This window comes from Aphidius gifuensis, linkage group LG2, assembly GCF_014905175.1.
Source record: "Aphidius gifuensis isolate YNYX2018 linkage group LG2, ASM1490517v1, whole genome shotgun sequence".
NCBI classification, from domain to species: Eukaryota; Metazoa; Arthropoda; class Insecta; order Hymenoptera; family Braconidae; genus Aphidius; species Aphidius gifuensis.
In genome coordinates this window covers 28171574-28186822 of record NC_057789.1, presented here as the reverse complement: position 1 = coordinate 28186822, position 15249 = coordinate 28171574, and the positions used below count along the sequence as shown (strand labels likewise).

General features: G+C 21.5%; 2 protein-coding genes across 4 annotated transcripts in view; one reads left to right on the top strand and one right to left on the bottom strand.

Annotated features, from left to right (window-relative positions):
* The window catches only part of LOC122850043 (acetylcholine receptor subunit alpha-like), a 70465-nt gene that overhangs the window by 51508 nt on the left and 3708 nt on the right, over window positions 1–15249 (bottom strand). The gene's annotated exons all lie outside the window — the stretch shown is intronic.
* On the top strand, window positions 5624–6641 carry LOC122850045. Its single transcript, XM_044149023.1, has 4 exons — window positions 5624–5715; window positions 5797–5838; window positions 5945–6007; window positions 6112–6641. Exons 1-4 carry the CDS (start codon window positions 5665–5667, stop codon window positions 6331–6333), a joined length of 378 nt encoding a protein of 125 aa, XP_044004958.1. The 5' UTR covers window positions 5624–5664; the 3' UTR covers window positions 6334–6641.

Below are 15249 nucleotides of genomic sequence, written 5' to 3'. Positions count from 1 at the left end.
TTATATTTTATATAAAACATAAAAATTCGATTTACATATTCTATTAATTTATTTCATTATTACTTTTAGTATTTTTCTTTATTATTTTATAAAGGAAAATAAATTAAAAAAAATTCTTTCATGTTTATAAATTTGTTTTTTTTTTTTTTCTTCTTTTTTTTTACAAAGCGATCTAGATAAACATCATTATTGTGTAAATTTATAGAAATGTAAATCTTTACCATTTGCATGGCAAAATATAATTGAGAATATTCAACGCTTGATATAACGCAAAACTTTTGAGAAAAAAAAATATATGAAAATGAATTTTTTTTAAAAATTTTTAAAATTCAAATAGAGCTTAAAGCTTGAGATTAATTGAATGTCAACATGTTTAAAATAAATATGTAATTGAGTGTCTATTTGTATGAAAAATAATGTAAAAAAAATAATTTAAAATTTTAATTATTAAAAAAAAAAAAAATAGAATGAAAAGAGGATTAATTACAAGTAGGTTAACAAATTTTTTTTCCTACAAATAAATTTAAATAATTTTGGTATATACTAATTAAGATTATCAAAGAATATATTATACGAATATAGAGACAATTCTGTAATTTTTTAGTATTAAGTTTATAGGATAGTCCCAGACCAGATATCACGTTAATCCAATCTAATCTGACTAGCCCTACAGTACGGAAATTGCTGCACCGTGAGATAGGTATTAAACTCTTCATGAATCGTAAACGGATTTTAAATATTCTGGTTTCTCTATTTTGTATTTGTAGCCTATATTCTTAAGATTATTTTAACTTAAATTTTAATTTATTAAAAATAAACAAGCTAAACAAAAAAAATTAAATAAATAAATAAAAAACAAGTAGATAAAAAAATAGCACAAAATAATTACATAAATTAATAAATTAATTAAATAAATAGACAAACAAACCAATCAATAATTCATTTACCTAATTAATTAAATTAGTTAATAATAATAAAAATAAAAAAGAAGAAATTAAAACAATAAATAAAAAATAAATAAAAAAAAAAGACAAATTCACAGAAGAAAAATTATTTTAAAATTAAAAACAATACTTAAATAAATTTATAATAGATATATATATTTTTCAATTAATTTATGTCTTATTTTATGTTATGAAAAATATCCAATAGTAAATTTTCATCATAGATAATCTAAATAAACAAGCCTCCGGTCGTTAAAATCATATTCAAAATATTCAAATTTCCTATACAACTAATTAGGCAGTAATATTACATCAAGTACTAGGCAAACCACATGAAACATCTCATCATCTTGTCACAAATACAATGAAAAGAAAAAAGAAAAAAAAAAATTTCAAATGTTTTATTTAACATCTTAATTACCATCATTAAAATTAAAAAAATTATTCATTTAATTTTACAGTTCAAAAAATTTTCACTACTAAATAAAAATATAATTTATCTCTTATATATATTTTTTTTTTAAAATTTAATATAAAGCTGAGTGTTGAAAGTACATGAGTAAAGAATTGAATGAGTGAAATTATAATAAATATGTATATATAACAAGCCGACAAGTCAACATGTACATACAGAGTAATTAAATTTTCCTGGAGAGCAACCAAAAGTTGCGGTTATAAATGAAATAATCAGTACAAAACATGCTTGTATGAATAATAAATATACCAATGAAAATATATTTATGATATATAATTGTAAAATACAAATACAGTATGAACAATTGTCTTTTGTTGTTGCTCAAGACTCGGTTAAATAGTATGATAAATTTAATAAACATAATGTTCAAGTAGAAACACTTTTGAAATAATATTATAATACACAAGTATTTGTAAATTTATATTTATTCATGTGTAATTTATCATTTTGACAAGTTTTTCAAAATTAAATTAATAAATGAGCTGTATTTAATATACAAGGATACATATGTTTTTAAATAAAAGACAACATGTATTATGGCTAAGTTTTCTGGATAGAGAAAAGCTTGAAAAGATAAAAAGTTAATAAAACAAAATAAAAACAATGACGTACGAGTAAAAATAAATAAGATGATGTTAAAAGTGATGAAAAAAGTGAGTGAGTTATATTTGAAATAAAATGGTTGAAAAATAAAATAGGAAAAAATGAAAAGAAAAAAAAAGCAACGTACTTGACTGTGTATTGTAAATTTTTTTTTTTTTTTTTTTTTTTATGAAATTCAGAACTTGCTGTGTGTCATTTAGGTCAAGATGATATGGAAAAACTCAACTGGGTTTGATTACTCCTGAAGGACATTTTAAGGAATTTAAATTTAATAATAATATTGATTTAATAATTTATTTTTTATATTAAAAATAATAACAATAATTAATCTATGCTTGGAATATTTAAATAAAAAAAAAATGAAAAGACGATGAAATTTAAAATATGAAATATATATTTTTAAAATGAAAAATTAAATTATAAAATTGTAATTTAAATTGTTAGCTGTTTATTTATTTATTTATATTTGTATAAAATGATTTTATTTATTTTATAAATTATTTATCAAACAATAATATTGATTTATGTAATTTTTTTAAAAATATTTTTAAATGTATGAATGTTTTACTTGTTTTAAAAATTATTTATTAAAGTAATATTTATATTTTTTTAAATTAATTTTTTTTGATGAATTGTTTAATATTGATTTTGAAAAAAAATATAATTTACAACACCTGGATGATCAATGAATCTTGATGACAAAAATTAAAAAAAAAAAAAAAAAATGGAATCAGCAGTATATTTTAAATTGTGAGAAAAAAAAAAAAAATGGTTCTTCCAGCAAGGTGGCTCACATTGTGCCAAGTTTATAAAGTATTTTATCGAGGTTGAGAGTACAGTAGTTTCAAAGAAAAATTTCTTCAGCATCGAGTCTGACTATCTTGAGATTTATTGAGAACTTTTCAGGTATTGATCGGTTGTACACGAGATTTACTTATCGTTTATGATACTTTTAATAATATTTCAAATAACTAAACTACAATTTTTACTTCATTGTTAAAAATTTTAAAATAAATAAAAAATAATAAAACAATTTTTAAAATAATACAAAAAATTATTATATAACATTAAAAAAAAAAATTTACAACTTTATTGTGATTTTATCTTTGTTTAAAAAAACCCTCAAATAGAGTTTATATATTTTTTTTTATTTTTATTATTTATTCTTTTGATATAGATGAAAAAAAATATTTTTATTACTAAAAAGTTTTTTTTACGTAACGAGAACAACCTGACGTTGTGTATTTTTTTTTTTTATCATTATCTTGAGCGAGCTTCTTACAGAAAATACACTGTGTCATTGAATAAAAAACTAAAAAAAATAAATAAAAATGAATAAATACTTTTTGAATAATTTTCCATAAATGAATACATCACAATGCATTGAAAGCTCATCATACATTTTCATGTTGACTATAAAAAACAGACAAAATAAAATTAAAAAATGTCGAGCTTTTACGATTTTTAATATTCAACTAAATTGATAAATTAAATTGCACAATAATTTAATCAAATAAAATCATTACTTGCGAATAAAAAGAGAAAATAAATTTATTTAAATTTAATAACTGATTGATAAATTAAAAAACAATATGTCGAAATTAAAAAAAAGTTATTTCTATGACACAACAGACTGTTTTTCATTCATTTTATATTTTTTTTTTTGATTGTTGATATTGTCGTTTTTTATTCTACTGATATTGGCTTGAAAAATATACTAAAATAAGGATAAATACAAGTTTTTCTTGAGATATAAAAAATAAAAGTTTTACGAATATCCCCAGGGATATTGTCAAAGTTTTTACGTATAGAAAATACATTTATATACGTCGACAGATATATAAAAGAAAATGATTATATATATTTATTTTTAAAATATAATGGTATGTCTATATGTTTGAAAAATAAAACAAGAGTGAAGATGATCGTGAACAGAATGTCCAATTCAAGCATATCAATAAATCAATGTATCGGTTTTATTCTTATCTTGTCTTCAATTTCGTTGCATATTGTTTTTTATTTTTTTATTTTTTTTATTTGGGCCATGTTCAGATCTTGGGCAATCGTATAGACTAAAAAAATTTCTCATATCTTTAAACCGATTAGATACAATAATATGCAGTTGAAAAAAAAAAAAAATTATAATACATATTGAAGAAGAAATATTATTTGATTTATATAAAATTTTGTTCTGGAATTTTTTAAATTAAAAATTTTATCTTTTTTTCCATTTAAATTTATTTTGATTTGACAAAAACTTTTTTCACTTTCGTGGATGATTTAATGAATATTTTAGAAAATTGGGTCATGTTTAAAAAATGTAAAATAATTAAATTGAAATTATTTTATATACAGCATAAATTAATTGTCGTATTATTTATCTCATAATTTTTAAAACTCCAGTTTTACCCAGTTTTTAAATAATTCATCTAATAATATTTTAACAATGACGAGTATTATTTACTTTTTATAATAAAAAAATAATTTTATCAATGTTTGTAAAGTCATATATCTCATTTTCAGACGAATTAAAAAATGTTCAATTTATAAAATTAAACGCAAATGAGATTATAAAAATAATAAATAAATTAAAAATTTCATATTGAAATATATATTATTCAAATTTAATAATTGTTAGTTATTGTTTATTGTGGTTTTTACAAAGATATTTATTGCTTTTTTATATATTTTATAACTCAGAAAATATAACTCTACTAAATAAAATTTTAGTTTATTAAAACCACACGTGTATATAACTTGTAGTCACGAAACAAGAAAATTTAATATTTAAAAATACTAAAAAACTAAAAATAAAAACAAAATTACATTGAAATAAATTTTTTCTCTATTTCAATTATTTAATTCAATTCAAGCAGATAAAAACAATAAAAAGATTGAATATTTTTTTCCAGCGTAAAAGCATTTTATAATTATGCTAAAAAAATATTTTAAAATAATTTTATAATTTCTTTTTACTTTGAAATATTTTAATTGGTATTAATAATTAATAATAATTTAAATTACATCGATGTAAATTTTCGAGCTCATTGTAAAATATAACCTTGATAAAAATTATCCTCAAATTTATTTGATAATTATTTTATAATTGTGATAAAGAATTAAAAAATTTTATTTTTTTGTCGGAACAAGATAATTTATCAGAGGTGTGAAATTACGCAAGACATTAATTATGATCTTCACTGTGTCTTTCAACAGTTTCCGTGTAGAACTTAAGTACATATTATTTACAAAAAAAAAAAAATAGATACATATATTTTTTTATTATAAAGATAAGTCGGTCCATTGTAACCGTTATGTGACATTGACGCTTAAACAACACGTCGAAAACATGTGTCTCAATGTTTGCCATTAAACATTATTTATGATTTTATTTTGATAATTTATATTTTCTGCGTCTTGAAAACGTAATCATGTCAGTATATTTTTTAGATTTGGCAAACAATTAAATTATACGTCACCATATTTTTGATGTATATTATTTGTACAAACGATATTTAGATAATTTTTTATATTTACATTTTATTTTAGACTAAATAAAAAATTGTATATAAAGGGATTTTAAATACTTTATTTCACATTCTGGCTGATAAATATATTCAAGAAAAAATAATATTTTTCAAAATGTTTTACAAAGTATTTTTTGTAGTTTTAATTGCAGTTATTTTTGTTGAGGTAAATATTTTTTTTTAAATAATTTTTTTAGTTATTTTATTTTGACGTAATTAATGTTTTTTTTGTTTGTTATTATTACAGTCAAAACCAACTCTTTTTGATAAAGACGGTAACCGTACACCGGTAAGTTAATAATTTTAAAAATTTATGTATTTATTTTTTTTTTGTTAATCATTATTATGAAATATTTAAAAATTGATTTAATAAAAATGATAAATTTTCTCAACAGCTTGGTCAAACTGTAGAAAATGCTGAAAAATCTGCAAGTGGTTTTTTTCACCGAGCAATAGAAGTAAGAATATAATTGTTTTTAAATTAAAAATAAAACAATGAGATTGATTATTGTTTTTGTTTTTTTTATATGAACAAATGAAATATAGTAACATGTGTTTTCAGAGAGTTCAAAAGGCAGGAAGTGCAGTTGGAGAATCATTCAAAGAAGTAGTGAATGAAGATATTAAGGCAACTCAAAATGCAATCGACGCTACACGAGCTGCTGGTAAACAAGTAGCTGAAGCTGTTAAAGATAAAATCGCAGCTGCACGCGCTATAGTAGAAACAATACCAAGAGCTGTTATCAAAGCTGCTGATAGACTTGCATCAACCGAAAAACCATAAAAAAAAAAAAACTTGATAATCTATTAAATATAAATGTGTATTTCAAGTATATGAACTATGTCAAATTTTTAAATATAAAAAAAATAACGATTGTCAATGTATATCGTAAATTATTGTCACAAAATTAAGAAAGAAAAAAATAAAAATGAATTTTAGACATGAAAAAATTTAGAAAAAAAAAAAACAAGTGTTTTTTTTCTTCATAAAATAATTAATTCAAAGTTTAATTATTTTCTTGTTTTTAGTTTTCAATAAATTATTCATAATTTAACATGTCACATCATAAGAATATTATATTTTTATTAAACTCAAATCTATCAATTTTTTTTTCGTAAAATATTCTCAATCAAAGTCAAATATTTTTCAATAATCGATCATGTTTTAATACTATTTAGATACAACATTTTTATCTTGACACAACAGTCGTTATCCAGCTCTTAAATCTCATGATTTATAGGTGTATATAAAAAAAGCTTTTATTTCCGTTTAAAAAAAATAAAATACATTGAAAAAAAAAACACACACACACAGTTTTTTTTATTAACATATAAAACAATGTTATAAAGTTTTTTTTAAAAATAAATATATATATTCAAACTCTATTTTTATTATTCTACATAGAAAATAAAAAAGAAAAAAAAAGAAAACTGTTATCCGAAGGAGAAAAAATAAATAAATAAAAATAAATTTATATTGAAATGTCAGAAAAATAAGAATTGAATGAACCAAGTGGGTTGAATGTTATCACAAATATCTTAGTTATCAGTGGTTAGAAATTGGAATCCATATCTTCTCTAAAGTTAGCATCGTGTTGCAAAAAAATAAAATAAAAACTATTATTTTTATCCACTGTACAAAGTGCATTTTGATGAGCTCAAAGAACCCTGAGGCATTCGAGCTTACTGATAAACCTTTCTCTCAACCATAATATATTAAACTTTACCACGTGAAATTTTGTAATGTTTAATTTTATCTTGAAAATAATATTAAAGTTTAATTTTTTTTTTTTCCTTTTACATAACACATATACAAATAAAAAATTTAATAAATTTTACAATTTTACAATTTACTCATTATTCTCATTATTGAATTAGCTGAATAAATTTTTTATCATTTTAAAATACCATGTAAAAAATTGACGTTGTTAAATCGATTTTATTTAAAAATAAAAATATAAATTCTATTAAATTATTATTATAAAAAAAAAAAGATACTAAATTATTAGAATTATCTTAATTCAAATTTAATATTCAATATGAATTTTAAATTCATTTCAATTGTGAATTCATTGTCAATTTAAAAAAAAAAAATTCATTTCTAAATATTTCTTTTTTTCTTTTATTTTTAAATTTTTTAAAGATTTTTTCATCTAATTTAGTGTTGCAAATATAAACTTGTATAAATTTGTAAAATACATGATTAATTATAAAAATAAAAAAATCTAAAATTCAATCAATCTTATCAGGAAAATTAGCATTGTGAATTGTCGTTCTAATCAAATTCATAGACCAGTTGTAACAATCTAATGCTCGTGTAGCACGATTTACAAAATTAATTGTTCATGTAAAGATTGCGGCAGGTTGTCAGAGTGCCTCATTTATCATGATGATCGTGACTATTGTTAAGAGAAAGAGTGTTGAATCACGCGTATGTTACACGATACATATATAACATCAACAATTAATTGTTTGTCTTGTATATTTTTTACTTTTTATCTATATAAAAATGATAAATTATTTTACCTCATTTCTATCTGTTTTTTTTAATTCTTCCTTTTTCCGTTTTACTTGATAATACAGGATAAACTTGAAAATTTTTTAAGCTTCAAGTAATGAGAATTTATGAAACAGTATAATAATTATAAGTTGAATCATTGTTGAACATTATATATATGGTTTTACTTGAATTGACTTGAGACCAATCGATTCGTGACCACTGTAATTTATGGAGCGACTTCAATTGACCTAGTTTAATTATAATTTGTGAGAGATTTCACAGCAATTACAATTGTATGATAATGTATATCATTGATCATTATGATGAAAATTATTTTAATGAAAGCGTGACTAGAATATTACATAATGTCATGTCATCTTCAATATTGAATTTATTTGAGGCAAAAAAAAATAAATAATAAATTCAACAGTTGGAAAAATAAATAAATAATTTTGTTATTTTATTATTAAAAATATGCTCATATTATTTTGCTTGAATTTTGTGGAAGTATTATTTATCCAAATCATAAAAATGAAAATTGCAAATATATACTTGCAGGCTGAAATGAAAAATTAAATTACAAAAATCAGCGAATAATGACAGAGTGTATAATTAAACGGAAATCAAATAATAAAAAAAAAAACTACTTCAAGATCAATTAGTTTCAATTTTAAAATAATTGCGTCAATTTGATTCTAATTGGAAAAAAAAAAATAGAAAAATAAAAAGTACATTGTCCAATTATCTGTGTATCATTTTAAAAATTAAAAAACTTTGAAAATTTTCTAAGCAAGTATATTGGCAATTTCATGAAATTTTAAATAACTTAATCGATACTATATTTTCATCTGAATTTTATTCACATTTCTGCAAGTGACGTCAATCACTCACTCATACTCTATTGCCTTTATAAATTTTCTCTTTACCAAGAGCTTTTTATTCTCACCAAGAAAATTATCACTCCATTTGAGTTCCATCCAATCTTTCTTCTTTTGTTTTTACATTGTCGTTTTTTTTTTTTTTTTTCTTTTTTAATTTTTTTTTTTTCATAAGCTATATATTACTGTAGATAAAAAACATACGCTTGACATTATATCTTCAAAAAAAGCTCAAGAATAATAAACAGTAAAAAAAATTTTAAATAAAACTAAAAAATTATATTTAAATCAAAATTTGATGTAGTACTTTTCATATTATTTTTTCACATAAAATATTAAAGATTTTTTTTATTTTTAAAAAACTTTTAATTTTATTTTTAAAACCCTTTTTTTTTTTTTTTTTATTTTAAGAATTGTGAAAATAGCAGAAAACAAAATTTAATATGTTAACTTTTTTATAATAATAATTATTATTGTTTTTTCTTTTATTTATTATTTTAAAAAAATAAAAAATTTTAATTTAGACACGAGAGTGAGTGATGTTTTGAAACGTTAGCGTGATGACTCGACAGGTAATGCTTAAAAAATCACAAAGGTATAATATATAACAACTCATAGAAGAAGAAAGTAGTGGGTTCTTTTGAAAGCACTACTTTGTAATATTTTTTTTACATTTTTTTATTATTTTTTTTATCTTCACCCACTACCCCTTTATTCTTTAGCTTGATATTGCCTGTGCAGATGTGCTTTGTGGATCGAGTTATAAAAATCACTGGAGGAGATTCATGGAATTTTAATTTTATCGTAAAAAGAAAAATCATCTTTGAATATTCAACAATTTCATGACAAGCATATTTTTTTTTTTATCTTGTTACAAAATATATCATCATTGATTATAAAATATATACCAACAATGAGATATAAATTTCATTAAGCTAAATAACTTGAACTGAAAGAAAAAATAAATAAACAAACACTGTGTAATTTATAAAATAAAGAAAAAAATAGTACAATATTTCGCTTGAATTTATTCATGATTTTTAGTTAAACAATACTTTTGAAATTATGAATTTTTTTTGGATTCATTCAGCGTGTATTTGTATTGATGAAAAACACAACTAAGCGTATTTTCACAAAGAAAATCGAGGCTAATTTATCCACCAAATACGGGCTGACGATTACAAAAAAAAAAATTATTATCTCTTTTTTTTTACAAATATTTATTCTCATTGTAATTTGAAAAATTATCGAAGCAAATATTTCGATATTCTGATCAAAAAATATGTTACAATGTTCATGGATGCTTGTGGTAATGATCCTGGAGATTTACAAAATTTTTGTGGTAATTAATAGAGCAAGGTGTGTTTGATGATACTGACTATAGACTATGATTTTATTTATTTTAAAACATAATGATAGATAAAAAATTTTCAATGTAATTTTATAATTTATTCGTCATTTAATCATTCATCATTTTACATTACTCATATTTATTCAAATTTATTTTATTGAATTTAACAGTTCGTATATTTGTAAAAGTAATTATTGTTTGCAATTTCATTTACAGTGAATAAATATTTTAACAATTTTAATTTTTTTTTTTTTCAATAAATAATAATGAAATTGAAATTTAAAAAATGACCTATTATATTTACGATGATAAATGAATTTAAAAATACGTAAATAAAATAGAGAGAAAAAGGAAAAAAATTGAATAGCATGTGACAGAGGTGTTTGTAGCACGAAGGTGGTATGTTTGGCAATTAACAAAGGGTAATAATTAACGATGAAACAAACTGGGTAAAACACATTGGCAAGCTGACTAGCACACGCTGATTTAGGAGTCTAAATTAAGCGAACCAAATTCACGATTAACCTAAAATTCCAATCGTGAATTTCTCTGGACAAATTTTCCATGGTATAAACAAGATATATTGTCCTTTGTTGTTACACTCTTGTTCAATCAATACACATATTTATTGTTCAATACTAAAACCTCGTATATAATTTATTTTTATAATTTTCATATTACATTTTAAAATTAAATCTCAATTGTTTTATTTATCCTTTTTTTTTTCTACTGAAAATATATTTGTTTTAATGATTAAATAATTATTAAAAAACAAACAAACATGTTAAAAAAATTCAACTAAAAATTTATATAAATATATCATCAAATTAAATGTGAAAAAAATTAAATTAAATTAAAGTTAATCGGATTTAAAGGGTCATCGTTCGAATAAGAATAAAAATCATTAATTTAATTATTTTATATTTAATATATTGTTAAACAAAATATTTAGTTATGTAATCCTGTAAATTAATTTGTACTTAGATTTAACTATTCAATAATATTCATCGACATTTTAATGGCAACAATTCCCAACTGATATATAAAAAACAAAAAAAAAACAACTCATAAATTAAATGAAAAATTTTTTTCAATAAATTTTACAATTTTATAATTCTGCGATATCATATCCTAATAAATATGGCTTTTCAATTTATTTCACAACCGATAAATTTTTTTTCTTTTTTTGTTTTTCATTAAACTGTCAAATGAGCACAATCAATCGATTTATAAACTCAATCAAAACAGCCAATCAAGTGTATTAATTTACCAAACAATTGTACAAAATTTGAAAATAAATAAAATACATGATTATCTAGAGAAATTTGTTTATTTTTTTTAAAACCGGAACTGTCCAAATGTCCTCACTCTTCACACAAATGCTGGTGAAGCTGATGTGTCGATGTTGAGTTCATTTATTGCTTGCTTAATAGCATAGACTACCAATAATTCAAAAATTTACCGGAAATTGATTTTTAATTTTTCCTCAACAGTACATCATCATAGTTTAAAAAAAAAAATAAAATAAACCTTTAAAAGAAAAATACAGTTCAACTAAAATGAACGTTAAAAAAAAAATATTAAATTTTTCAATAATATATTTTTAACATTTATATTATTCACAATTTTTCTTCCGGCAATTTTTCATTTTGACAAGTATACTGTTGACAAATTTCTTTTCACAATATCACAATGCACAATTACCTCGAAAACGACAAAACATTGTGAGGCAAATTATCGTCTTTCTGCACTGAAAAATACGCAAATGTATATTATGTACAATACATTCATATAAGTATATATTTCGCGTACTTTATAGTCAAAGTACAGAGGATAAAAACTTTAGCAATAATTTTGCAGTATTTTTGTTTTTTCTTGTTTTACATGTTCTGGGAAATATCCAGTTGTTTGCTTTTATTTACTTTGTTTTTAAGGTATGTCTTTCAAGAAATTGTGTGCTCATTTATCGATGCATATTTGTACTATAATATTTTATAGATCTATGCATATTAAGGTAGCTCGTTTTATGATTATCGAAATCATCAGTTAACTGAAATTTCTACGTGAGTGGTTGCATTTTAAAAAAACAAAAATTTTCATTGAAATTATTTTTTATTTTACTTGTGGCTATATAAGGAATCACATGAAAATTTTATTCGACAGAAACAACGTATGTTGGTGTTTAAGAGATCTTGTAATCAAAATTGTATCAGACATAAATTTGGAATGAGTTTTGTACTGTTGCCAAGTTATACAATATATAACTAAACGAAAAAAAAATATCCTAGATATCGTAAAAGAAAATTTATTTAAATATATTTTTAACGATTGTATAATTTTATTTTTTTTATACATATGATACTGTTGAGTAGATGTAAGAAATATCTTTGGAAAAATTTAACAGATTGACGTATCCTCTTAAATATTAATAATACAAATAATTTTATACGTTTTTCAAGTTTTAACGTTTATTGTGGTTGATGGATTACTACTGTGCCAGAGGCAAGTTGTAAATGGTGTATAAGTTATTATCAAAATGAAGAAACTTTTCACAATATAAAAACTCGTTTTGTACATTCAACAATACAGCTATACCCCGAGAGAGTTTAAAAAGTATAAACGAGTTCTATTTTTTTTTTTGCTATAGTTTTAATGAAAAATTTATTTTAAAAAATTAAATTTTTCTTTAAATATTTTTAATTTATATATTTTTAAATAAATAAATAAATTGGCCAAGTAAATTTTTAAAATAAATAAATTAATTTAAATTTAAAAGAATATATACAAAATAAAATTTAATTAATTGATAGATCACATTTAAAAACAAAAATTTTATATGAAAAATTTAAAAAAAGAAAAAAAAAAGAGTTTTTGCAATTTGATTTTTATAGTGACATAAAAATGTTAATACTAAATTTAATATTTTTAAATTTTATGGATATTTAATGATTATTATAAAAATACGTATAGATGAAGAATGAAATTTTAGATGGTGTATACTTATTTGCATCTTTCATGATGTGAATGTTAGAGACGTGGAGAATTCATTAATGTAGATGAATCGGAAGGGTGAGCACAGGCTGATTTATCCTTTGATGCTTAAAAACAATTCATGCAAATGTGGCATGTTATATATAAAGTATATATATATTCTGTGCTTGACTGCTATAGTATTTTAGTATTTATGTGGATGTGCAATGAAGAGAATATCCGGTTTATGTGTACGTTGTATGCGTGTTTGTATACATATATGAGCAATGAAAATTTTGTAGATACACATAAACGTACTAATAAATTATATACCATCAAAAAAATCATATATTTTTAGTTTGACATTTTGAATTATATACATAGAAAAAAAATCATTAGATTATTATATGGTTGAGAGAAAATAAAAAAATAAAAATTTAATAATGTTTGAGTATTAATTTATTGTATTGCAAATAAAGGTAGGTAATTTTTATTTATTAATTTACGAAGGAAGATTAAAGTCTTGATGATTGATTGTAAATAAATTAATTAATAAATGTAATTTAATTTAAATTTAATTTATGAAAATATTGATTTTGTGTGTTATTTTAAATGACAATTGAAAAAAAAATAATAAATATTAAACTACAGATAAATAAATATATAAAATGATGATAAAATAACAAAAAGAATAGAATGAATATTAAATTTCTTTTTATTTTCACGATTAATGGGTGTAATTTATTTTTCTACAGTTAAACCTTTCGAGTTTCAAGCTTTAAAATTACCAGTAAAATTTAATTCTTGATGAAATGTAATATAAAATCAAGATTGTAAAATCCACATAAAAATGTACAACGATAAAACGAATAAAATAAATTTACGAATTGATATATCAAATTTTTATATATATTTCAATTTAAAAATTATTTTATTTTTTTGTAAAACTAATCTTGTTAGTAAAATAATTTTTGTTTTAAAATTTCATAATGAAAATTCAATAAATTCTAGACAAAATCCAATCAGTAGAGAAAAGTTTACTCGACAAATTTGACGGACTTTTTTCCACAGTAGAAAAAAAAAAAAAAAAAAACCATAAGACTCATACACACACCCACAATATGTGAAATGTACGTATACGCATGACATCGACATTTGGAAGGATTCTCCAGAGTAGAGTACGCAAACACAAGTCGATATTCTATGTACACTGTGAGATATGAAATTTTAGACAAGTATTGAGAGAATTCAACACGAAAATACTATGCAGTTATACACTTGCTGATATTTATTTGAAGAGAGAAAACTAGAGTACCTAGACAAACACAAAACACAATGACATTGTGTATTCAGTTTAAGGGACAATACATGACCCGTGTTGTGACGCATCATTTTCACATTGTATCCAACAGAACATCCCAATATCATGATAAATATAATTTACTTGAGGCAATATACACTTGAGTCTATATAAGAAATTTAATTATTCACGTAGCTAAGATATTAACAAAAAAAAAAAGCTCTGTCAATTGAAATATATTCACTTTATTATTTAGATTTTAGAGAGAGGTTAGTGATACACTTGATGATGCTACTGCCAGAAGGAAAATCTAATAAATAATCAACTCAAGAAGACTATAGTGAGTAGAGGACTTTATGAATCAACTATATAAAGTTTCATAATAATTTTCGTCTTATGTTTGTTTGTTAAAGATATACAGACAAACAACAATTGTCTAGTTTTGATATTCAAATAACTTTTGAAAATCTGCGTATAACATCAATGACCTGAAACTATATACAAGATTATAATGTCAATTCTATTGTTATGGTATGTCTACTTTGTCGTTGACTCTTTGCAAAATTATTTAAATATTTTAATTACGTAACAAACAATGTACAATTGATATTTATTTAAAAATCATTTTGAATATTTCTCTTTATTTTAATTTATAATTATTTAATCCAACAATAAAGTTGAAGGTATGTATTGCAGAGAGA

What these genes read in the sequence shown, in the direction of transcription:
- LOC122850045 (XM_044149023.1), top strand. Translation starts at nt 5,665, where the DNA reads ATGTTTTACAAAGTATTTTTTGTAGTTTTAATTGCAGTTATTTTTGTT. An exon ending in TTGCAGTTATTTTTGTTGAG is followed by an intron (nt 5,716 to 5,796) that starts GTAAATATTTTT and finishes TTATTATTACAG; the next exon opens with TCAAAACCAACTCTTTTTGA. An exon ending in TTTTTCACCGAGCAATAGAA is followed by an intron (nt 6,008 to 6,111) that starts GTAAGAATATAA and finishes ATGTGTTTTCAG; the next exon opens with AGAGTTCAAAAGGCAGGAAG.